A 26,429-nucleotide genomic window follows, 5' to 3' on the forward strand; every position below is an offset into this window, starting at 1 on the left:
GGACTCACTGCCAGGGATTTAGTCAACATGGATATAAGTAAGATGTTGGAACTAGAATTTAAAACAATGATTATGAAGATACTAGCTGGGCTTAAAAAAGCAGAGAAGACACTAGACAACCCTTTACTATAGAAATAAGAGAACTAAAATCTAGTCAGACCTGAATTAAAAATGCTATTACTGACACGGAGTCCCAAGTAAAGGTTATAATAAAATGAGGATGAATGAAGCAGAAGAGCAAAGCAGTGATATAGAAGATAAAATGATGGAAAATAAGGAACTTATTAAGAGAGAAAGAAAACTATTAGATCATTAAGGGAGACTGAAAGAACAGAGCAATTCCAGAAAGCGATATAATATCCATATAGTAGGGGTCCCAAAAGACAAGGAGCAGAAGAAAGGGGCAGAAGGTTTACTTGAACAAATTATAGCTCAGAACATCCCTAATTTGAGGAAGGAAACAGGTATTCAAGTCAGGAGGCACAGAGAACCCCTCCTTAAAATCAATCAAGATAGGTAAACATCTTTTTTTTTTAATTTTTTTTATTGTTTTTTTTTTTTTAATAAAGATTTTATTTATTTATTTGACAGAGAGAGAGAGAACACAAGTAGGCAGAGAGGCAGGCAGAGAGACAGGAGGAAGCAGGCTCCCTGCTGAGCAGAGAGCCCGACGCGGGACTCGATCCCAGGACTCCGAGATCATGACCTGAGCCGAAGGCAGCGGCTTAACCCACTGAGCCACCCAGGCGCCCCTCTTTTTTTTTTTTTTTAATATTGTATTTATTTATTTGACAGAGAGACACAGCGAGAGAGGGAACACAAGCAGGGGGAGTGAGAGAGGGAGAAGCAGGCTTCCCACCAAGCCGGGAGCCTGATGCGGGGCTCTATCCCAGAACCCTGGGATCATGACCTGAGCCGAAGGCAGAGGCTTAACGACTGAGCCACCCAGGTGCCCCAAGATAGGTAAACATCTTGACATATAATAGTGAATCTTGCAAATTTCAAATATAAAGACAAAATCCTGAAAACGGCTTGGGAAAAGAGGTCCTTAACTACAAGGGTAGACACATAAGGCTGGCAGCAGACCTGTCCACAGAGACCTGGCAGGCTGGAAAGGACTGGCACGATATATTCAATGTGCTCAATGGTAAACCAAGAATACTTTATCCAGCAAGGCTGTCATTCAGAACAGAAGGAGAGTGAAGAGTTTTTAGGACAAAGAAAAACTAAAGGAATTTGTGAACACTAAACCAGCCCTGCAAGAAATATTAAAATGTATCCTTTGAGTGGAGAGTGAGCCCAAAAGTAACAAAGATAAGAAAGGAACAAGGACAATCTACAGGAACAGTGACTTTACAGGTAATTCAATGGCACTAAATTTGTACCTACCAATACTTACTCTGAGTGTAAATGGACTAAATGCTGCAAACAAAAGGCACAGGGTATCAGACTGGATAAAAAAACAAGACCCATCAATATGCTGCTGGGCTCATTTTAGACTTACATCTACAGATTAAAAGTGAGGGGGTGGAGAACAAGTTACCATGCTAATGGACATTAAAAGAAAGCTGGAATAGCCATCCTTATATCAGACAAACTAGATTTTAAACCAAAGACTATAATAAGAGATAAAAGACAACAATGCAATCTACACATTGCAATACCTATCAAAATAACACCAGCATTTTTTACAGAGCTGGACCAAACAATTATAAAATTTGTATGGAACCAGAAGAGACCCTGAATAGGCAAAGTAATGTTGAAAAAGAAAACCAACGTTGGAAGCATCACAATGCTGGACTTTGAGCTCTATTACAAAGCTGTAATCATCAAGACAGTATGGTACTGGCACAAAAACAGACACACAGATCGGTGGAACAGACAAGAAAACCCAGAAACTGACCCTCAACTCTATGGTCAACTAATCTTCAACAAAGCAGGAATGAATGTTCACTGGAAAAAAGACAGTCTCTTCCACAAATGGTGTTGGGAAAATTGGACAGCCACATTCAGAAGAATGAAACTGGATGACTTTCTCACATCATACAGAAAAGTAAACTAAAAATGGATGAAAGACCTAAATGTGAGACAGGAATCCATCAAAATCCTAGAGAAGAATGCAGGCGCAAAGTGTTTGACCCCAGCTGCAACAACTTCTTGCTAGACACATCTCCAAAGGCAAGCAAAACAAAAACAAAAATGACTATTGGGACTTCATCAGGATAAAAAGCTTTTGCACAGCAAAGGAAACAGTTGACAAAACTAAAAGGCAATCTATAGAATGAGAGAAGATATTTGCAAATGACTTACCAGATAAAGGGCTAGTGTCCAAAATCTATAAAGAACTTATCAAACTCAACACCCCCCCAAAAAAAAAATCCAATCCAGAAATGGGCAAAAAACATGAACAGACATTTCTCCAAAGAAAACATACAAATGGCCAATAGACACATGAAAACATGCTCAACATCACTCAACATCAGGGAAATACAAATCAAAACCACAGTGAGATACCACCTCACACTGAACAGAATGGCTTATATTAGGGTGTCAGAAAACAACAAGTCTTAGCGAGGATGCAGAGAAAGTGGAACCTTCTAACACTGTTGGTGGGAATGCAAACTGGTGCAGCCACTGTGGAAAACAACATGGAGGTCCCTCAAAAAGCTAAAAATAGAGCTACCCTATGATCCAGCAGTTGCACTAAATATTTATCCAAAGGATACAGACATAGTGATTTAAAATGGTACATGCAGGGGTGCCTGGGTGGCTCAGTGGGTTAAAGCCCCTGCCTTCGGCTCAGGTCATGATCCCAGGTCCTGGGTTCGAGCCCCGAATTGGGCTTTCTGCTCAGCAGGGAGCCTGCTTCCTCCTCTCTCTCTTCCTGTCTCTCTGCCTACTTGTGATTTCTCTCTGTCAAATAAATAAAATCTTTTTAAAAAAATGCTCATCATCACTATTTTCCATCCTCAAAAAAAGGAAACAGGGACTCTGCTGGTCGGTGTCCAAACTAATTTCTCAGAAAGGCAATTTGGAAATGTTATCATCAATCTTTTTTTTTTTTTTTTAAATAAGGAAATATAACCATCAGTCTTAAGAGCCACAGATTCCACTCCTAAAAAGTTATACTAAGGAATAATCAGTGATAGATTAGGAAGATTCATTATAGTTTTATTTATAATAGGGAAAAAGTGAGCCTGTATGTCCAATAAAGGGGACTGGTTAAACAAATTGTGGTTCCCTGGTATTATGCAGTAATTAAAATGATACATGATATAAAATTCATGGTACATTTTTAAGTGAAAAGCAAGCTATAAATTAATACACATATATGTATGAGCATACATACACACATATGGATGACCCCCATTTAAAAAATATTTTAAAAATAATTATATATATATTTTTAAAATAGCAACAGTGGTGGGGTACCTGGGTGACTCAGGTCATGATCTCAGGGTCCTGGGGTCCAGCCCGAGTTGGCTCCCTGCTTAGCAGGGAGTCAGCTTCTCCCTCTGACCCTTCCCCACCCCAGCTCATGCTTGCTCTCTCTCTCTCAAATAAATGAATAAAATCTTTAAAAAATACATTAACAGTGGTTACATAGAGATAGTGAGGCAATGTTGGAATTTGTTTTTTACTCTGTTTTGTATTTTCTGAATTTCCCTGATTTTGTACCATGGGAAAAGATCTTATTTTCTGGCAATCTCTACTTAGTCATTCTTACTATATCTTATTTTCACAATTTCTTCCCTTTCTTTGTTTTTAATCCCAAATAAACATTGATAGCTCCAAGTGCAGTGGCTCTGGGGCAGGGGTAAGGGAAGATGGCTACCTGTGTGAATTTTTTTACCAATACTTTTTTTTTAAAAGATTTTATTTATTTATTTGACAGAGAGAGATCACAAGTAGGCAGAGAGGCAGGCAGAGAGAGAGGAAGGGAAGCAGGCTTCCTGCTGAGCAGCGAGCCCGATGCGGGACTCGATCCCAGGACTCTGGGATCACGACCCGAGCCGAAGGCAGCGGCTTAACCCACTGAGCCACCCAGGCGCCCTACCAATATTTTCTAAACCAGGAATCGTCCAATTAAGTATGCTGTTGGGTCACATGAGAAAAGCCACTGGCAATATCTCACTTGAAATTCAGTAATTTCAATAAGCCTAAAAACAAAGACATTTACCAAGAAGAAAAGAAATACCATTTTCAATTTATTGGAAATTATTAAATAACAAAGAGTAAAATTTTAAAGACATATATAAAAATATTAACCTTAAAAATTAAAATATAGTGAAACTATAAAATAAGTATACAATTAAAGAACGCATTAACTGAGCATCCTCAAAACTATAGAAATTCTTTAGAGATGCAATATCTATTCTCTGAATAAAGTTTAAAAAATTTTTTTTATAATTTTCAAACTAAGGAAGTAGCAAATAATAGCTCTGTCCAATTTATAAGTGTCCAAAGAGAAAGATTCTGTGCTATTTCTTGCTTGTCTTTTCCAATACCCACTCAATCACCTAGAAGGAGAAAAACATAAGATAATTGTTTACTTCTACTGAAAACACAAGGGACAGAAAAAGATACAGTTAAAACTTTTAAAGTGTGGTAGAAAATTTAAAATAAAGTCACATGTTAAAATCTCAAAACACAGTTTATCTTAAAAAACACATTTTATTTTCTAACTGAAGAAAATAAAACTGAAGCTGGATTTCTACTGTAAAGGACGATAACCATCCTCACCCGACAAAATAAAGATTCTGCACTGTTTTCTCACCTTTTTTTCCGGTTGTTTTCCAAGGGTCACCAGAAAGAAATTAAACCAAACTTTGAAAACAATTATGGAAATTGGATTAATTTTTCCAGCACTTTGGATTATTTAACAGTTTTTCTTTCTTAACATCACCTTTAGAAACCCTTTTGTTGGGGCGCCTGGGTGGCTCAGTGAGTTAAAGCCTCTGCCTTCCGCTCAGGTCATGATCTCAGGATCCTGGGATTGAGCCCCACATCGGGCTCTCTGCTCAGCATGGAGTCCGCTTCCCCCTCTCTTTCTGCCTGCCTCTCTGCCTACTTGTGATCTCTGTTTGTCAAATAAATAAATAAAATCTTAAAAAAAAAAAGAAACCCTTTTGTTAACTGAGCAGTCTGTTAAAAACTCCTCCTAAATGCTCTGTTTGCATTAACCTATTATTAAGTATCTTAAAGAGAGTTCTCACACAGCATATGTGACGGCATCATAGCAGTCGTGAAATAAAACGGCAATTTAATTGAATGGAGTTTCTTAAGGATCAGTTATTTACCTGCACAGCATTGTTGTTTGCTGCTTTCTTCATTTCTTCAAATAGACCCCTTGAAGTTTTAAGATCCTAAAAATAACAAAATAAAGTATTTCACAAGTTGTACATTAAATTACAGAGAATAAGTCATTATTAAATAAACTTGAGATTATCCTAAATCATTCTACAAGTATCATTGTGACTCAGGAAATACTACAAAAAAAAAATGAAGTATTATAATTTAGTTTTATCCCCAAATACCAAGATTCTCTAACAACAAAACACACATACATAAATTTCTGTCATTCCTTTTTTTTTTTTTTTTTTTTTTAGTTTTATTTATTTATTTGTGAGAGAGAGAGCACAAGTCGCGGGGGAGCGTGGGTGGCAGAAGGAGAAGCAGATCCCAGGACCCCAGGATCTCCATCATCTGAAACAAAGGCAAATGCTGAGCCAAATGAGCCACCGAGGCACTCCAAAATTTCTGTGATTCTAACCTCCGATTCCCAGCAGCACTAACCAAATCGAAGCCCCATCCTCGATTATAAATGTCCACAAATGCTTTGGTACTCAGGAAATGAATATACAGCATTTATACTTAACTTTTCAGATAAAATATCTTTTCTCTCTTCTTTTTGGTTATTTTACTCCACAACAAAGAGGGAATCACATAGGAAAGGAAACTGAAACCTCTGACTTTTAGAAAATATGATTGTATCAAATTAGATTACAAAGTAAATTAAAAAAATCTAATTGTATTTAAAAAAAGCAGTCCTCTGGCTCTCCAAGTTACGCTTCCCAGAGGAGAGAGAGCTACTTTCAGTTTTTTCAGCTGTTTCCCTTATGTATACCTGCATGTTTCTAAATAATACACTTATGCTGCTGCTTTTTGGTTTGGCAATTTTAGACGATGATCGTGGTTAGTAGTTACAAAGGGAGTGGATTCCGGTTTTGGAATCTGGCCACCTCACTCTTCTTCTCGGTAACTTGCACCACTTCCAATCACTAAACAGTCCATGTCTGCATGATTCATCCTACGTACATACAGCTCAGTCCTGAGCTAAGCGATGGTATCTAATGATCTTCTCACATTTTGTTTAACCTCTAGTTAAGTAATATTTGCTTCGTTTGCCATGTATGTATGTAATTCTGGGTCCCCCTGCCAAATGCTACAATCGCCTGATTAAATGTACAAATAGCAAAGTTGTTTCAAATGCTCAAATAATTGGGTAACCTCTTGGTTCAGTTTTCCAAAAAATCTGATTTTTCATTATTATTCTTATTTTTCCCTCTGGTGATCCTTCTCCCACAGCCTGCTCTGATTTGGTCTGACTGCTCCCTGGGTTAGTTCTTTCTGGACTCCGTCCCTGTTGCTGAACTTCGTTCTCTTGCCCATGCTTCCAAGGGTATACGAATGACTGTTTTTTTAGACCTTCCCCATCTGAAGTATCTCAGAATCCTCATACCTGACAGAATTTGTGACCAGGTATAACAAAGTAAGTCACTCCGTTTCCCTCAGACTGGAAGGTACTTTTCTACTGTCTTCTAGCATACGACATTACTCAATGTGGAGAAATCCATGGCCATTCTGAGTCTCAGTTCTTTAAATGCAAAATTCCCTTCTGCGAAGCTTTTAAGAAGTGTTCTATTTCAAGAGGTATGGAATTCCACAATGAGGTGGCTTGTTGTAGAACTGTCATTCATTGGGCTGGACAAGCTGTGTGCCCTTTCAACCATGGCACCTGTGTTCTTCAGTTTTAGAAAACTTGGTTTGATTTTTGATAGTTTGCTCTCCTTTATTCTCTATTTTTAAAACTTCTATTAGTAGCATATTGGATCTTCTGGATTAGTCCTCCCATTTTCTGATCCTATGTTTCATGTTTTTGTCATATGATTCTAATTTCTGGTAACTTTCTTAATCTCAACTATTCAGCCTCTCTATTGGATTGATTTTATCGTATTTTTAATTTCGAAGAGCCTCCATGATCTACACAGATTCTGGAAACAGCATCCTGTTCTAGCTTTATGGGTCCAATGACATTACATTTTCTCTTTCTGAGAAAATTATAGTTTTTTAAAGTCTTTTATAGCTTTCTGCCCCTTAAGAGTTCCCTTCATTCCTTTATGTTCTGGCATCTCTTTTTTTGAAAAAGTCTCAAAAGTCTGCTAATCCTTGGCAGTCCAATCATATACAAAAATGAAACCTGAATCTTAGTGGAAGCTCTATCTGGTGGCTTCACGAGGCAGGGTGATTAGGCAGCCGTTGGGTTTTTCCCTTGTGGCCTTTACTTCCTTCTTCTCCAGAGGCTCTTTCCGGCAGCATCACAGAGGTGGGGGAAGAGATGAACGTGCAGTGTACCTCGTAGTTACCTCCATGGGAGGGCTTGTGGAGGAAGTTGAGGGCTCACTTTGTAGATTTTTATTCAATTCCCCTATCTTCCACCTGACACACCTCTGCTTTCCAGGATACCCGGTATCTTCAAATCCTAAGCACCTCAGAGACTGCCCCTTGAAGAGGTTCGAGTCTCCCTGGCATTCCACGGCGCAGGCACTTAAGTTCTAACTTCCTTAACATTGCGATACCACACTTCTGTGTGCTTTGTCTTGTCCAATCCACAAGGGACTAAACATTTTTTTCTCTCTTCTTTTCTTTGTTTTTGTACTTTAATACCATCTTTCTTGAGAGATTTTAAAAAGAAGGTGAATTGAATGCATGTGGTCAATCTGCAGTTTTAAGAACCCACACAAAACTGCGATTTGAGTCAAAAACTCTTCACTGGACATAACCTAACACCATCTAAGTTGTACAGAAGCGTCATCTGAGTGGCTGATCTGTCCAGTGTGTCACAACTAGCCGATAATGGACTCAAAATTAGAAATGAGGTATTCTGATACCCATTCCAGTTGCCTTTTTACTATATATTAAAACTACTAATTAAACATGTTTTGAGGGGCACCTGGATGGCTCAGATGGTTGGACATCTGCCTTTGGCTCAGGTCATGATCTCAGGGTCCTGGAACAGACCCTCACGTCGGGCTCCTAGCTCAGTGGGGAGCCTGCTTCTCCCTCTTCCTCTGCCTCTGCCCCTGCTTGTGCTCTCACTCTGTCTCAAATTAATAAATTAAAAAAATCTTAAAAAAAGAAAAAAAAAACATGTTTTAAACCTTATTATCAACTTAAGTCAAAGACTTGTTAGGGAAATACTGAGGATACATTTTAAATATAGTTTTCTTCATATGAAGACAAAAATCAAACAAGTCTGATATAAAATACTTTGGCTCCAATTTTTCTATCTCCACTTAAAAAAATATCTGGGAAAGATTATTAGCTATCAGTATAAAAATAACTCACTAAAAATGACTTTATGTCAACGAGGAACATCAGAACGTGACTTCAATTTTACTGTTAGTAGAGAAGACACCATACCTTCAGATAGAACTTGGAGATCTCAAAGAGACGTTGGCTGCATGCAGAGAAACATCCATGGGACTCAGTAATGCTGTGTTTCTTCAGGGTTTCTGTAACCACCTCTTTCAGTATCTTGGATAGAACATAACATATGACTAAAATTTCTTGGAAAAGGTACAAACCTATTATTTCATCTTTAGAGTTCAGTTGTGTGAATTACATAATCATGTAACTATGTGAAAGACAAGTTCACTAGGACGAAACAACTAGGAAAAAAAAAAGAAAACTGGAACATTTATATGGTCATACATGTCACCAGATATCTATTAGAAAGAAATGATGGCAGTATCTGAAGAGGAATTCAAATCATGAGTTCTGAATCAAAATCTGGGTGTAAAAGCTACATGTATTAGGGATAAATATGGGGGTGTATTTATTTTTTACTATGGAAAATTTCAAACACTGAGAAGTAGAGAGAACATTTTATAACAAACCTCTATCTTGGTAGATCAACCATTTCAATGAGGATCAATTTGTGGCTAATTTGGTTTCATTTATACCTCTGCCCACTTATCCATTATCCTTCTTACATGGGGGTGTTTTAAAGTACATTACAGATACCATTTCATGTCACTCATAAAATTTTAGACATACATTTTAAATGAACCAAATAAAGGAATTTCTTCCCATGCAAAACTAAGAGACAAGAAATAAATCTTTACCCGTGTGTGCTTCTGTGATCTTGATTCCTTCATTTGTCTTGATGTTTTTGGTCCATGCACACTTTTTTGACCTGACCTGGCCTTTGTAGTGACTTTTGGAGTTTCACAGCTTAGAACTGGAACTGATGGACAAGTCGCAGGTAACGGTGGCTCTGCTTGGGGTTTTCTGGATGTCACCGCACGATGATGATGATGAGTATTGCCACTTGTTTGAGAAAGAAGAGAATCTGAACTCTCAGACTTCACTAGTCTATTGTGGAGAAATACATCGAAAACACAGATTAAGTGAATCAACAATGAGGTCCATTTTTCTGTCCTAAACATGACAAGTATATTCACTGAAACATAAACCCATGAAAAGCAAACAAAATTTCTTGCTATTACTGCCTTAAAGAAGTAATGTGATAGACATCATACTATAAAGTTGCTCTGTTCTTCAAATGAGTGACTAAAACATACAAAGCAAGGAATAACTAGAATTTCAGTCAATAGGAAAAGCAACAAGTAGTTATCACTGTTGCCTTCCCCTCAGTTTATAATTTCTCACATAAATCAGCTCTGGCATTCTAGATGGTGGAATCTGAAAATTTAATAATCATCTATTAAGTACTTATACTTTTCTATGAAGATAATTTTGACAAAGACACCGTAGCCTATACTTATTATACCTATGCAATTATCTGGACAAAATAACTAAGTATTAAATACAAATAAAACTATAAAACTGGCTCTTTCTAAAATGTTTAAATTTCCTTTCACAAGATAGGGTCTCACATCCTTCAATTCTGCTAATCCACAGGCCACAGTGTACTTTCTTTTCTAGAACACATGTCTTTTTATTAGTCACAAGTCACAAATAAGGAAGTTATTGTTACAAAATACAGTATCGGAAATGTTAATGAATTTGCTTTTTAGCTTTATCACATTTAAAAAGTACCATGAATTTGTGAGGTCCCCATAAAAATAATTTTTAGTTATTCCATATAAGGGAAATAGTCCTATTATTATAATAGAATATAACAGAATTATTATAATAGAATATAATAGAATATTAAAAAATATTCTAGTATTTTTAAATGCTAAAAAAAGATTTAAAAGTCTCATTCTAATAATATCTTATACTTTTTGAAAGATTTACATACAGTAAAAATTTAAGATGTTTTAGATGCTAAAGACCTAAATTTGACCAAGGTTCTAAAGAAATATAAATTCAATGGGAATGAGAGTGTTTATGAAAACTTCTGTCCCAGTATATGGACATTTTACTTATTAGGTAGTAAAAAAGGGACCAAGAAAAGTTTCATATGATATTATGCAGTGTTTAAAGCTATATTTTACAAAAACAATGTTTCAGGGGCCCGGGCAGGCAGAAAACAGTGCAAGAAGGCAGAAAGAGAAGAGCTAGCAAGAAAGACCATCTTCAGTAGGGCAGCTCCGCTACTTAATCTATTGGACCAGATCTCTAGTGTTCCAGGGCTTAACAACCTGACGATCCATCATGCAAATGGATTGTATATTAGAACAGAAAGCAAGAAATTGTGGGTTTTTTTTTCCCACGTCATTTATTTTTTAGAACTTACAAACATAATAAGTGTGCAAAATAAAAACAAAATTCCTGATATGAAGGAATTAATCTACGATCTATGCAGAAAGCTACTTAAAAACAGGAAAGACTAATTTGAAAAAAAGGGTGGACACTAACATACTTTCTGTCATGAGACTTTTTTTTTTTTTTAAGTAGACAGAGAGGTAGGCAGAAAGAAAGGGGGAAGCGGGCTCTCTGCTGAGCAGAAAGCCCGACGCAGGGCTCGATCCCAGGGCCCTGGGATCATGACCCAAGCTGAAGGCAGAGGCTTTAACCCACTAAGCTACCCAGATGCTCCTGTCATGAGACTATTTTTAATGCATTTAATAGTTCACCTTTTTTGTGGATAAAAGCAATTCTGATCTTTTGATCTCCTTTTCAATCGAGAAACTTCAGCTCGGCGCTCGCTTTGTAACGCTTCTCCATCAGGGACACTTCCAGGTTCTGACAAGACGGCAGGGGATGGAAGAGGGCTCAACACAGTGGATACTGGAAAACTTTCTCTGGTGCAGGTGGTTTGGGTTTCATAACGGATAAGACGAGACTGAAGTTCAGAAAATCCCCCATCTCTTTCTAAAGCTTTTCGGTCATCCAAGCAGTATCTAAACAAGAGAAAGACCATTAAAATCACAGGCTCCACGACAGCAATAGCCTTTTCCCTGCCAATGAGGAAACAGCAAAACATCTACTTGAAAACCTCTTAACTTCTTAGTAATTGTTGGAAGGTTGAATGAATGGCCAACTTTCCTTACAAGTTCAGTTTATTCCTTAACAATAAGCTTTTGAAAATAATAAATTCCTAAGATAAATAAATAAAATCTAAAAAAAAAAGAAGAAAACAAAAATAACAATAAGCTTTTGAAAATAATAAATTCCTAAGATAAATAAATAAAATCTAAAAAAAAGAAGAAAACAAAAATAACAATAAGCTTTTGAAAATAATAAATTCCTAAGATAAATAAATAAAATCTAAAAAAAAAAAGAAGAAAACAAAAATAACAATAAGCTTTTGAAAATAATAAATTCCTAAGATAAATAAATAAAATCTAAAAAAAAAAAAAAGAAGAAAACAAGTTCAGTTTATTCCTAGCCTGCTAGATGATATGGCAAAAGATTTAAAAATTTGAAGTATAATCTGATTCCTCTTTGACTATTTCTGGGCAACATATTAAGTTAATCCTCTGGCTTATTTTCAGAATAATAGAGTTGCTGTTTTAATACTCTTTAAATCTCTGCCAACCTCTGATTCCTCAGCACAGCTAATATGTAACAACGTGAAATGCTGACTTCTGTTAGAAAGGGCCAGTTTATTTTCAACAAAAAGATGAAAAGGGTATAAAGGTATTCTAACTGGCTCAAAAAAGACAGCTCAGAACATCTGGAATTTTTCTTTGAAACTCCCTTCCCCCCCTTACTGCTTGATTGACAGATTTTTCTTCAAACACTTTGGCTGTCCCCGTGCATCTGGTTTCTAGCGAAATCCGATTCAAGGAATCAAGGAGATGTTAGCTCAGTAAACACTTCTGGGGTTAAAGAAATCCCGTGTTGTTAAGTACAACAAAGAGGCATAACAGGAAAATCACCTATGAGATACGTGACCTTGGAACAACTCTTCACTTTCTTCTCTGCTACAGCTGCATCAGGGACACACAAATGGCTTCACAGATGTCATGGGAGGGCGATCAAAATTAAACCCTTTTTCGTTAGCCATCCTCTTGCCTTGTAAAGTTCTAAGATGCTCCCTAAAACCATAAGCTTTTAGTTCAGCTCCTAAAGAGTGTATCATTACCCTAATATCTGATTGCCTGGTCAAAGTTTAGGGACTTTTTCTTTCCCTTGCCACTTTCATATTTGATTTCTAAGAGCTGGAATCCCTGGATTTAAATTTGGCTCCACTACTGATGAGCTGTTTGAACTTGGCCAAATTACTTAACTTTATCTATGCTTCTGCTGGCCTCCTCTGCAATCTGAGATTTACAGCAGTCATTTCCACGAGGTACCGTGAGGATTCCTTGCATGTTCCCTGGGCACCTGTAGGCACTCAGAAGCAGTGCCTAGAACATGGACGCAAAGCAGTCAGAAAATGCACGCTGCTGTTGCTAGTGTTACTATTATTACTGGCAGGTTTATTTGCTACCACACCAAATCTTATAGTATGCACATTTAAAAAGCTGTCCAGGTGATTCTAAAGCATAGCTAGGACTGAAAAATCTCCAATCTAACCCAGCAGTTTGATTTAACAGGGGAGAACACTGAGATCCTAAGTCAGAACATGCAGCCGTGACATAATTGTAACTAGAACCGAGGTCTCTCGGTCCTGTGACATTCTTGCTCTAGTCTGTTTTTTAATAAAACACATGTCATTGAAAACCAGCAGTAATTCTAAGGATTACAGATGAGTTCTAGTTCTCTCCTGGGCAACTAAAGGAATCGAAAATAAAATCAAGAACCATGAATGTTAAGAAAGGTTCTAGACAAGAGGCAACGTAATGCCTCATGAGCCTATAGAAAGTTTTTGAGAAAAAAAAGATACAGTCTGACTTCAAATGAGTATTTTTTTCTACTCAGATTTTGAATCTAACATGCAGGTATTTTCCTTCCAGTTTTAATATCTCTTGATCACAGATGTTCATAATGTCACTCCTTCAAATGAATTATGTGTACTGTGCCGGTTGACTTTGCCATTTAAAATGTCTTCAAATGATTATACTATGACTTGGCACTGAAACAAAAAGTACTTGTAAATAATAAAGCAACAGAAACAGAGAGGAAGGGTGGGTATTCGATATTAGTGAAGTAATAAATGACTACACTTCTGTATTTTCTTGCAAAACAATAACCAAATGCTTTGTGCATCCAAAGAAAGAAAAATATCTTCAAGAAGATGAAGCTATTTTGTTTGCTAACTACGTAAGAGGCATGATACTGCCTAGCACACACCAATGTCAATACAGGCAGGAGAAATTGCGAAATCTCTTGGAACAGATGAAGTAAATCTGAAACCAACAGAAGGCTGGTGTGGCCACCCGTCACAGTTTCACAGCAGAATTTAATTTCTTGTGAAAGAAAACCGTGCATCTTACAATCAATGGTATCTAATGCTCTCGGATAAAATGAGGGAAAAAACAAAAAAAGCTACATGGGATATGTTTTATTTTGCCTTAAGAAAATATTGATTTGTGGGGCGCCTGGGTGGCTCAGTGGGTTAAGCGGCTGCCTTTGGCTCGGGTCATGATCTCAGGGTCCTGGGATCGAGTCCCGCGTCGGACTCTCTGCTCAGCGGGGAGCCTGCTTCCCTTCCTCTCTCTCTGCCTGCCTCTCTGCCTACTTGTGATCACTCTCTGTCAAATAAATAAATAAAATCTTTAAAAAAAAAAAAAAGAAAACAATGATTTGTGCTTGAGCAGTTATATATGTCTATTTTCCAAATATTCTTTACGTCTGGGTATAGGAAGAGCTCAAAGATTCCAATGGCTTACAGCAGCATGAGGAAGACAGAACTCTCCTTTCAGCTTCATAATTACTTTGACATCACACTCGAATTTTGTTACAAGTGGAGTCATTATCTATGTTGAAAACAAATAGGCCCCCTCCCCGCCCCCTACATGCCCAAGTCTTCTTGAAAAAAAGCACGTTCCTGGATTCACTGTGCTCGCCTCCTACAGCCTCCCTAGTTTGATCTCAATGCCCCTAGGTTAAGGAGCACAAATTCAGAGTAAAGAAAACGGAGTCACTGAAAGACTTATTTGTTTAAAGGGGTAGGTAGTTCCTCTTAGTCATTTTAAAGTCCTCAGATTCTGACTTCACCTGTTTCCACATGCAGACAGAAGGGTAATGTTATTGTATGTACCGATGTACATGTATGTTATTGTATGTTCCTTGTTACTGCTGACAGTACTGCTCTGTATATATACACCAGCTGGTCTATCCACTCTGTTGACATCCACCTAGGCTGTCTGCAGTTGGAGCTATTACAGATAAAACTGCTCCTTGGTCCAGTCTTCTGTGGAGTTGTGTTTTCACTTCTCTCGGGAAAATGCTTAGTGTTGGAACTGCTGAACCACAGGATCTGAGTATGTTTAGTTTTATAAGAACTTTCCAGATCCTTTTCTGGAGTAGAGATATCATTTCATAGTCCCGCAAGCAATGTACTACAGTTCTAACTGTTGCACATACTTGTCACTATCAGTCTTCAATTTCAGCCATTTTGGTGACTGTACAGAAATTTATGGATATACTATAATGTATTTAACCAAGCCCCTATGGTTAGACATTTCCAATGTTTCTTATTTTAAATAACATTACGGAAAATACCCTTGCATAATAACTTTCAGTGTACACCACTTTTTTTCCCATTAAGCTAAATTAATCAATTTGATGTTATGAACATTTGCGTGGGTTTTGGCAAATTACTGGGCAGCCCTCCAGACAGGTTGTAGCAATTTATACTTCTATGGGCTGGCTTACTCATTCATGTCTCTTCACCACTTAGATGACTTCGTAAGTGAAAAGTATCCTCCTTGTTGTTTCAATTTACATTAAGAATGTGAATTAAAAAGCAGATTTTAGGGGCGCCTGGGTGGCTCAGTGGGTTAAGCCGCTGCCTTCGGCTCAGGTCATGATCTCAGGGTCCTGGGATCGAGTCCCGCATCGGGCTCTCTGCTCAGCAGGGAGCCTGCTTCCCTTCCTCTCTCTCTGCCTGCCTCTCTGTCTACTTGTGATCTCTGTCTGTCAAATAAATAAATAAAATCTTTAAAAAAAAAAAAGCAGATTTTAAAAAGTTGATTAAAACAACGTGTCATGCGTATCAGTCATTTGTATTTCCTCTTGGGTAAACAAATGGTTCAAGATTTTGCCAGCTTTTTGAGAGGAGCATTTATTTTATTTTTTTTTTAATTGATTTGTAAGCAATCTCTCTTTTTTAAAAATTTTATTTTATTTATTTATTTGTTTGAGAGAGAGAAAGCAAGGGTACGTAAGCAGGGGGAGGAGCAGAGGGTGATCTCGAGTGGAGTCCAGGGCTGCGGAGTGGACTCAAGTGGACTGTGGAGCTGATATTGGGCTCAAGTTCATGAGCCTGAGACCACGACCTGAGCCGAAATCAAGAGTCAGATGCTTAACTGACTGAGCCCCGCAGGCGCCCCAGCATTCTTTAATTACAAAAGAAAATATCTTCAAATTTATGCTTAAAAATATTTTCCTCAGCTCAATCCTTAATTTAAGGATTTCTTTGGTTGCTATCGATTATTGACATTGCTGTTTCAAAATCAGGACAAATCTATCATTCTTTTCTTGTTTGGTTTCTTCCTGACAATGTATTAAAAAAGTCTTCCCCACACCTAGAATAGATTTTCCCCTAAATTTCATGCTAGTCCTTTCCTTCCACAGCTTTTCACTTTTAATTCTGAATACTCTGCCATTTATTTTGATATTTGGTGTGAGCCAAGAATCATTTTAAATTATTTTTATTTGCATGTTTAATCATATTCTCACTACTATCTACTAAATATTTCATCTTTTGGCCTCTGATTTGAAGATTTTCTTCTATTAGATCAAATTCCTATGTATATTTGCTTTTTTCCTTGGATTTCCTATTTAGTTCTAGTTCTACACTGTAATTATAATAGCTTTAAAATACAATTTTCTGGTTATGTGATAAAATTAATCTTATTCTTTAAATAAAAGGAAGAAGGTTTCTTACCAGATAAATTATAGAACTATTTCAGCCAAAGTTTCAAAGTTGTTAAAAATTATATTAAATATTTACATTTATTCCACAAGAACTAATGCCTCTAGAATATGATCTGTGCATAGGGAAACAAGGCATGTTTCCCTGAAGTAATCAATACTGCTTTTATGTCCCCGATATAGGTTATTTGCAATTTTTTCCCATTCTACATTTCTTGCAAAAATACCTCTAATATTTATGGTTTTATTGCTATTTTCAATAAGATCTTTTCTCGTAGTGTCTAAAATTGGAAATGGTAAACTAGGCATGTATTTTATCACTGGTCACTTTTCAAATTTACTACTTCTAATAATCTTTCAGGTCTCTTCTCGGCAAAACAAAAAATAAAAACAAAAAAATACTTCTACGGTCTCCTTTTCAATACATATATTCTTTTGAGTATATAAATCTTTAAAGCTCTATCTAGATTTACTTATTTTAACTGACTAGCCAAAACAGTGATTAAAACAGAAACATTCAGCACAATGGGTAAAAAAGAAAAAAGCAGTGACCATAGGTATCTTTTAAACTCTTGCATCTGACTTTAATGGGGAATTTAAATCTGATGCTTGAAAATAAAATAACCAAATATTTTGCCTCTAGTGTCAAACTTACATACAAACTCTTTAAATGAAATAAATCTCATTTAAATTAATGCTTATTTAAACATAGCAAGGAAAATAAACATTTCTAGAATGACTTGCTGGGTGGCCCTCCACACCTTCCATATTTTCTCAATTGTACCACCATCTTTCCAATTTGCCCAAGCTGGAAACCCTGAAGAAATTCTTGTCATCTCCTTTTTCTCATCTCTAACATCTAACTGGTCTTTAGGTTCTAAGTCTAAGGTTCTTTAGATAGCTATAAGTTTGTATTCTCTTTCCTATTTCCACTGCCTTGATAGCCAAGCATATAATTTCATGCTTTAAAAATAAAGGCTTTTTTACTCCTCAAAAAAAAAAAGATCGATCTCCCTCCCATGCCAATAGTGACCTTTGTGACTTCATGATTTGGTCTTATTATAGTACAATATGTTTATCACTCCTGTTCAGAAATACAAATCTAGGGACTCAGTGGCTCAGTCGGTTAAGCAGTATCTTCGGCTCAGGTCCTGATCTCACCGTCTGGGACTGAGCCCAGAGGCAGGCTCCCTGTTTTTCCCTCTGCCCCTCCCCATTGCTCAATCAAGCTCTCTCTCTCAAATAAAGAAATAAAATCTTTAAAAAATAAAAAGTGAAAAATAAAAAAATAAAAAATGTAGTTTATCTTCCTAGAATCTGTAACTCTGTACTTTGTTTCTCTCCTAGACATTGCCTTTTCTGCCAGGTTTACTCCAATTCATTCTTTGAAACCTAGTTCAGATTTCCTCTTGGAAACACTCTCAAGTAGTTCTTGGCATTTAATTCTTCCAACCACTGGGCAGATATCTGTATTTTAACACTATTTATAGTCTACTAAAATTATGTGTTTTCTTCCTCCCCTGTAGATTATATGCTTCTAACCGGCAGAAATAATTGTCCTTTGTATCTTTAGCTTCTGAGTGAAAGACTGTCAGTATTCTTAAAGTTTATATGAAATGAAGATTAAGTTTACAAGCTAATCAAAATAGGATGTTTCAGGCAAATTATTTTACAAAATGAATCACCAAGGTCTTGAAAATTCATCATAAGATATTTTATCACCATTATTGAATTTCTTGTCCTTATGAAAATGGTAGATGTGCATGAACATAACCTCAGAAACTACTAATTCCTTTATACAAGAGAATTCTCTGAAATTCAACTAAATTCAATTAAAATTCTAGAAAAAATTACAGATAATTAACATACTGCAAATGGGAACACATTTCATCTAATAGTTTCTGAGTAATGGCGATGTAATTAGTGACGAAGGACTATTAATGTAACCAGTAGGACAAATACACATTTATAACATAGGGATGAAAATGTTTTTGATTAAAATGTCTGGTAATTAATAATATAATATTTAAATGCTACAAAACTGATCAATCATCAAATACCTTTTTTTTTAACAACAGAAGATAAACCCTTATTTGTGTACACACTGCTTTGTTCTCTGAGTGACACACTTTCTCTTTAGCTTTTTATCTTTATATTTTATTAGAGATACTCTTCACAATGACAAAAGAAAAGCTTCACCAGCAACATGCAGAAGAATAAAGTGTAAATAAAAACTTACTCAATCCCATGATAATGACACACTGAGGCTTTTTCAAAAGGTAAACCCTGAAGTTTCCGAGGACTAAGTTCCGGTGTCAGAACAAAAGTCTTTTCCCTAAAACAAAAAAGTTTTCATTTGTATTTAGTTTATTTAGTGAAAAATAGAGTTCAAGAAAGCATCTAGAAAACAAAATCTGACTTCCTTCTCTATAAGTAAATATTATATGGGATAAAAATTATGTAACATCAAGAAAGCATAAGAAAGAAATCAAACAAGGTTAAGCCTAAGTGGGTTCTGTCACATTTCCGGTGCACGTCAACTTTCTGAAGTTATGATGTTATTTATTTCACAAAACTATTCTGAGAAATGGCTAAATCAAGAATGAAAAATGATTTGTAGTGGAAATTCAAGAAGCAGCATTATTCCAGAAGAATTTTTTGTTGTTGTTGTTGGTGTAGTGAACTAATGTTGATGTGTTTAGTTAGGTTCTTCTTAGGAGGGGGATAATTAAAGTCAATTCAAATCTTTTGGTAACAAAAGTATTTACTTCCTACTGTAACACATGAAGGATACAGATTTTTCTTCCCCTGGGAATGTAGTCATGTTGACACCTACTTTAAGAGTTAGCAACCTGTTAAATATCAAAGGATATGGAGACTGCTGACTTTGGTTATGCTTTTGAAGTAGGTTCCAATCAGCAGGTATGGGAGAACTAATCATATGGTGAGCTTACAGTAAATATTCATGCTCAAGCCCTCCCATACTCAGACCCGCAGGGGTATATCAAAATCTCAGGAAGAAAAAGGTCACTGCAATTAGGTTAAACTCTCCTGCTTATTCTAAGAGGTGCCCACTCCCCCCAACCCTCACCTTTCTCTTCCTGAGTTGAGAGGCACTGTTCCAATGCAACGGATCATGTTCCTGAAGCTCAGAACAGGTTAGATGGAAATGGGAGAAGAATGCAACGGCACCTCTATGACTATGCGACATAGTCAAGAGAATGAAATACCAGGCGCCTGAATTCAGAAGACTTGGAGATGATATATGGAAATGCAAGCAGATAGCATAGTTCCATGAGTAAGTACACCCTCACATTTTTTGCCTTATGGTTTAATAATGAAAACTACCCACTTGCCACTGAAAATTATTGAGGGTACTATAATAAGCATTTGAAATTATTACGTTAAAGTGTAAGGCATATACCAAGTATGAACCTTAGAAAACAGAATTTATAATCTAATCTACCCATTTAAAGTGTTCCACAAAAAATAACACTAATTAATTGCAATGACCCCAGTATTTTGATGACTCACTATTCAAGTGAATAATTTCCTAATGTAAAATGATTTAGGTACCTAGCATTTCACTTCCTTCCCTTACCACAGTGTCTTCCATTTCTTATTTCAATACTCTCAGCAACTTTATGTATTTTTCTTTAGATTTACTCATAACCTATTCTTTCTAAAGGAAATGTTTTAGCAAATATGTATTTTGTCGACGTTTAGTATTTCTTCGGAATACACACAGGAGTCATGCCTGCGGTTTGTTCAACATTTCAATAGCTCCTTACACAGGTAGACATTTTAATAAGAGCCCACAGGTTCCTGATTCATTGTTAGGAAAGCTCATTCTTCAATTTCAATGTTAATATAAGATTATTAGGTAATGTTGTCATTCTTTATTAACACGAAGAAACTGTATCAAATTTCTCTAAATAAAATACCTATAAATTACAGAAAAAATAGTATCTCCTCTACAAGTATATCCCCTAATGTTGCATCTAGAAAGATGCTCTCTTCAAAAAGAGTACAACATATAAAATTCAGTTTTGGGAAATCTGTTCAACTTTGTCAATTCACACTTAATGATATGGAAGGACAATATCCAATAGCTAAATAGATTAAAAATGTGGATATACTTCTTCACTCTCTTGATTCCCATAAAAAAGAGTATCAATATCTCAAAGCTATGAGGAAAGAAAAATTATACTTTTATGTCATTAAGATCATTAAGTCATTAAAACCCATAATTACTAAGATTCTCAAGTTTTCAAAGTTGCTCCTTCTCTCTCTCTCGAGTGAACATTCACATGAAGGCAATATGCTCCAGGATGATTTATGAGATATAATTAATGTCAAATAAATCCCTTCCAAAGTGTACCTTTAAAATCAATATTTGCCAAAACAAGTTTTGTAGAAGTGATTAAAATGATCTATAATTTTTAAGGTTCTCTGGGAGGTCTTCAAAATAATGGATTAACAATTAAGATGGGAGAGTGATCAAATGATTCAAATCTCACAGGTAATTGACATCACAATTTTACCTGTAATTAAGTCAACTTTAGCAACATCTGGTATTTATTAACTAGTAACTTAGTTGTCTTGGAAGTCAAATTAGCAGTAAACTATTCACACAGACACTGAGTACTCAGTAATATTATAGTTTCAAAAGCATTTTTATTATACTTTTCTGTTCTCTTCAGCTGAAGGCTGTGCTTTTTGCTAATATTAGGCATGACATGACAATGTCATGACAGGTAACGGCAAAAATCAAAACTAGAGAATAATGTAGAAAAAAAGAGTTTAAAAAATTTGCAAGTCAAATTATAATTTTTTCTTAAATAGCATTGTCCTTTGTATACAAAGTAGTAGCTACTGACTTCTATAGGGAATAAACTGAGGTTGCTTTTGCTTTTACTTTCCTTGTTTTCTTTATATTCAATAACACCAAATAACAGGACATTGGCTAAGGTAAAATGTGAGGATTAAGTCCAACCGATAATCCCTGGAGCACAAGGAGCATAGGCATTGATTAACTAAGGAAATGAGATGCAATGTGTTTTAAAATGATTTTTAAAAAATTAATTGGTGGGCACCTGGGTGGCTCAGTGGTTTAAGCCTCTGCCTTCGGCTCAGGTCATGATCTCAGGGTCCTGGGATTGAGCCCCGCATCAGGCTCTCTGCTCAGCCAGGAGCCTGCTTCCCCCCCCACTCTCTGCTTGCTCTGCCTACTTCTGATTTCTCACTCTGTCAAATAAATAAATAAAATCTTAAAAAAAAATATTAATTGGCATGGGGTGTCTGGGTGGCTCAGTGGGTTGAGGCCTCTGCCTTCAGCTCAGGTTATGATCCCAGGGTCCTGGGATCGAGCCCCGCATCGGGCTCTCTGCTCAGCAGGGAACCTGCTTCCTCCTCTCTCTGCCTGCCTCTCTGCCTCCTTGTGATCTCTGTCAAATAAATAAAATAAAATCTTTAGAAAAAAATTAATTGGCAATTATAAGTTTGTCACTTACCCCTTTTGGATCTGTAAAGGCTGAAGATCTCCAATTGGTAATCCATCTGAGGTAAAGAATTTTAGTAATTCTTTAGCATCCAATAATGTGATCGAGTCCCGTGGACTCTCTTTGTGACCCAGCAACTGTTCAGATGAACGAGGTAATGAACCAGTTCTGAGAAAATAACGTTATATAGATTGTTAAAAGTAGATCAGAATTCACCATAGTCAGGAAAATGCGATATAAGCAGAAACCAGAACAGACAAAGAAAACTATAGAACTATATACTTAGGAAAGAAAATAAAGTAAAATCTTTGTGGATCATCTAGTATAAAAGTATATTTTTAAAAATCTTTAAATCAAAGTGAAACTTATAGTTAACCATGTCAATAATGCTACTACTTGACTAAAATAAGCATAATTACATTCTTTATAAATGATGGCATAAGGAGCACCTGGGTGGCTCAGTCCTTGAGCATCTCTTTTTTTTTTTTTTTTTAAGATTTTATTTATTTACCCGACAGACAGAAATTACAAGTAGGCAGAGAGGCAGGCAGAGAGAGAGGAGGAAGCAGGCTCCCCGCTGAGCAGAGGGCCTGATGCGGGGCTCGATCCCAGGACCCTGGGACCATGACCTGAGCTGAAGGCAGAGGCTTAACCCACTGAGCCACCCAGGCGCCCTGAGCATCTGACTCTTGATTTAGGCTAATTCTAAGGTCATGATTTCAGAGTCATGGGATCAAAGCCCTGCACTGGGCTTTGAGTTGAGAGGGTAGTCTGCTTGAGATTCTCTCTCTCCCTCTGCCCTTCACCCCTGCTCTCTCTCTAAAATAAACAAATTAGGAGAAGTGAGTTGGGGGAAATCAGAGGAGGAGACAAACCATGAAAAACTGTGGACTCTGAGAAACAAACTGAGGGTTTTGGAGGGGTGGGGAGTGGGGGGTTGGGTGAGCCTGGTGGTGGGTATTAAGGAGGGCACGTATTGTATGGAGTACTGGGTGTGGTGCATAAACAATGAACTTTGGAACACTGAAAGAAAAAATTTAAAAAAAAATAAAAAAAAAATAAATGATGGCATGATTATTTAGTAGTGTGAAGTTATCCATTCTATAAAATTTCAATCTAAATGTTTTTGTACGTTCTGAAACCCCATAATCTCAAAAATTTTGATGGTAGAAAGTGAGTGTTCCAATTTTCTATGAACTTGAAAGATTACTTGAAGCACAACCATGAAATGAGACAGTAATCGGAAATCTCTCCCAAGGTCTCTCCTAGCCATGATTATAACATTACAAATAAGCACTGAATCATTATTATACCTGAAATATAGACAAGAGTTTATACTTCTCAAACTATTTGAGATACAATATGTTCTTAATCCTTACAAATTTCCTTGACTAAGATAGTACAGTTCTTATCTCAAAATGAACACCTGAAAACAAGTACTTTCTAAAGTGAAAGTCAGCGTACCAGACCTAGAAAAGAATCATTATTACTAATTTTCAGAAAAAGATACTACCACATATTAGTTTGTATTACAAGCCCAGGGTGACAGAGCCATTTAAAATGACAGTCGGAACCGGACTGACTCTGAATTAGGTACTATTTCTACCTACACTCTCACTCTGTAAACCCAAAAAACTCACAGGAAGTTTAAAAACCGGAAAAGGAAAATACTTGCAGAGAACGGTAGTGGTTTTATCAAGCACTGAGTCACAGATCATGCTATCGATCTGCCACAAAGCAGAAATAAAATCTTTCAATACCTGCACAAAAAATTAAATTCATGACTTTCTATTACTACAACTACTTCCTGATTACTTAATCACTCCAATCGAGCATATTATTGTGATTATATAATTAAAATGTTGACATTATGGTTTTAGACTTCTATTTCTGTAAAGATCAATAATGTACCAACAGTGTGTCCCTTTCCCCCTCCTATCCTTTATTTTTATTTATTTAAATTTTATTTATTTTTATTAACATATAATGTATTATTTGCTTCAAGGGTACAGGTCTGTGAATCATCAGTCTTACACAATTCACGGCACTCACCATAGCACATACCCTCCCCAATGTCCATAACCCAGCCACCCTATCCCTCCTCCCACCCCCGACAACCCTCAATTTGTTTCTTGAGATTAAGAGTCTCTTTTTATTTATTTATTTATTTATTTTGAGATTTTGTTTATTTATTTGACAGACAGAGATCACAGGTAGGCAGAGAAGCAAGCAGAGAGAGAGGGGAAAGCAGGCTCCCCACTGAGCAGAGAGCCCGATGCGGGGCTCGATCCCAGGACCCTGAGATCATGACCTGAGCCGAAGGCAGTGGCTTTAACCCACTGAGCCACCCAGGCGCCCCTGAGATTAAGAGTCTCTTATGGTTCGTCTCCCTCCCTGGTCCTATCTTGTTTCATTTTTCCCTCCCTAGCCCCCATGACCCCCTGCCCTGTCTCTCAAGTTCCTCATATCAGAGAGATCATATAATTGTCTTTCTCTGATTGACTTATTTCGCTCACCATAATACCCTCTAGTTCCATCCACATTGTTGCAAATGGCAAGATTTCGTTTCCTTTGACAGCTGCATAGTATTCCATTGTGTATGTATGTATGTACACACACACACACACACACACACACACCCCCACACACCACATCTTCTTTATCCATGCATCTGTTGATGGACATCTAGGTTCCTTCCATAGTTTGGCTATTGTGGACATTGCTGCTGTAAATATTCAGCTGTATGTGCCCCTTAGAATCACTACATTTGTATCTTTAGGGTAAATACCCAGTAGTGCGATTGCTGGGTCATAGGGTAACTTTATTTTCAACTTTTTGAGGAACCTCCATGCTGTTTTCCAGACTGGCTGTACAGCTTGCATTCCCACCAACAGTGTAGGAGGGTTCACCTTTCTCTGCATCCTCGCCAGCATCTGTCATTTCCTGACTTGTTAATTTTAGCCATTCTGTCTGGTGTGAGGTGGTATCTTACTGTGGTTTTGATTTGCATTTCCCTGTTGCTGAGTGATGTGGAGCACTTTTACATGCGTCTGTTGGCCATCTGGATGTCTTCTCTGTAGAAATATCTGTTCATGTCTTCTGCCCATATTTTATTGGATTATTTGTTCTTTGGGTGTTGAGTTTGATAAATTTTTAGATTTGGGATACTAGCCTTTTATCTGGTATGTCATTTGCAAATATCTTCTCCCATTCTGTCAGTTGTCTTTTGGTTTTGTTGACTGTTTCCTTTGGTGTGCAAAAGCTTTTGATCTTGATGAAGTCCTAATAGTTCATTTTTGCCCTTGCTTCCCTTGTCTTTGGCAATGTTTATAGGAAGAAGTTGCTGAGGCTGAGGAGGAAGAGATTGCTGACTATGTCTCCTCAAGGATTCTGGTGAAGTCTTGTCTCACATTGAGGTCTTTCATCCATTTTGAGTCTATTTTTGTGTGTGGTGTAAGGAAATGGTCCAGTTTCATTTTTCTACATGTGGCTGTGCAATTTCCCCACTACCACTTGTTGAAGAGACTGTCTTTTTTCTTTTTTTGTTTTCTTTCTTTCTTTTTTTTTTTTAAGATTTTATTTATTTATTTGTCAGAGAGAGAGAGAGCGCAGGCAGACAGAGTGGCAGAGGGAGTTGTAGTCTCCCTGCGGAGCAAGGAGCCTGATGTGGGACTTGATCCCAGGAAGCTGGGATCATGACCTGAGCTGAAGGCAGCTGCTTAACCAACTGAGCCACCCAAGTGTCCCGAGACTGTCTTTTTTCTATTGGACATTCTTTCCAGCTTTGTTGAAGATTAGTTGACCATAGAGTTGAGAATCCATTTCTGGGCTCTCAATTTTGCTCCACTGATCTGTATGTCTGTTTTTGTGCCAGTACCATACTGTCTTGATGATTATAGCTTTGTAATAGAGCTTGATTTTTAAATTGAAAATATAAATCTAATAAAAACAGTCAAACAAGAAAATACACAAATGTTTTCTCTGAACCTCATACCCTAAGAGGATAGGAACTACATTATGAGTTTAATTTAATTTCTACACAGCTATTCTCTAATTGTGATTCACAAAGGCTTCTTAATGAATATTACTCGTAGTCATTTTATAGGCCAGATGCATTGGGGACATGTGTAATTTGCATTTACATAGGACCCTGGACACAAAGATATCAAAGCAATTTCAAAGCACAGTTTGTGACAAATTACACCACCGAGATATGTCTTAGTTTAAAATCAATCAATCAATAAAATA

General features: G+C 36.8%; 1 protein-coding gene across 4 annotated transcripts in view; it reads right to left on the reverse strand.

Annotated features, from left to right (window-relative positions):
* Positions 1–4,189: 4,189 nt before the first annotated feature.
* MTBP (MDM2 binding protein) overlaps positions 4,190–26,429 on the reverse strand; it is a 77,412-nt gene continuing 55,172 nt past the window's right edge. For 3 of the 4 annotated variants that reach the window (XM_047726736.1, XM_047726738.1, XM_047726735.1), the window contains 7 exons: positions 22,194–22,349; positions 18,920–19,015; positions 11,328–11,594; positions 9,408–9,657; positions 8,704–8,817; positions 5,301–5,366; positions 4,190–4,520 (listed from right to left, as the gene is read on the reverse strand). In XM_047726736.1, the coding sequence (XP_047582692.1) occupies positions 4,482–4,520; positions 5,301–5,366; positions 8,704–8,817; positions 9,408–9,657; positions 11,328–11,594; positions 18,920–19,015; positions 22,194–22,349 (988 nt within the window). In that variant the 3' untranslated portion in view covers positions 4,190–4,481. Of the gene's footprint in view, positions 4,521–5,300; positions 5,367–8,703; positions 8,818–9,407; positions 9,660–11,327; positions 11,595–18,919; positions 19,016–22,193; positions 22,350–26,429 lie in introns of those variants that run through there. The other variant, XM_047726739.1, reaches the window with a different exon arrangement.

The sequence above is a fragment of the Lutra lutra genome, chromosome 4, assembly GCF_902655055.1.
Source record: "Lutra lutra chromosome 4, mLutLut1.2, whole genome shotgun sequence".
In the NCBI taxonomy this organism is placed as follows: Eukaryota; Metazoa; Chordata; class Mammalia; order Carnivora; family Mustelidae; genus Lutra; species Lutra lutra.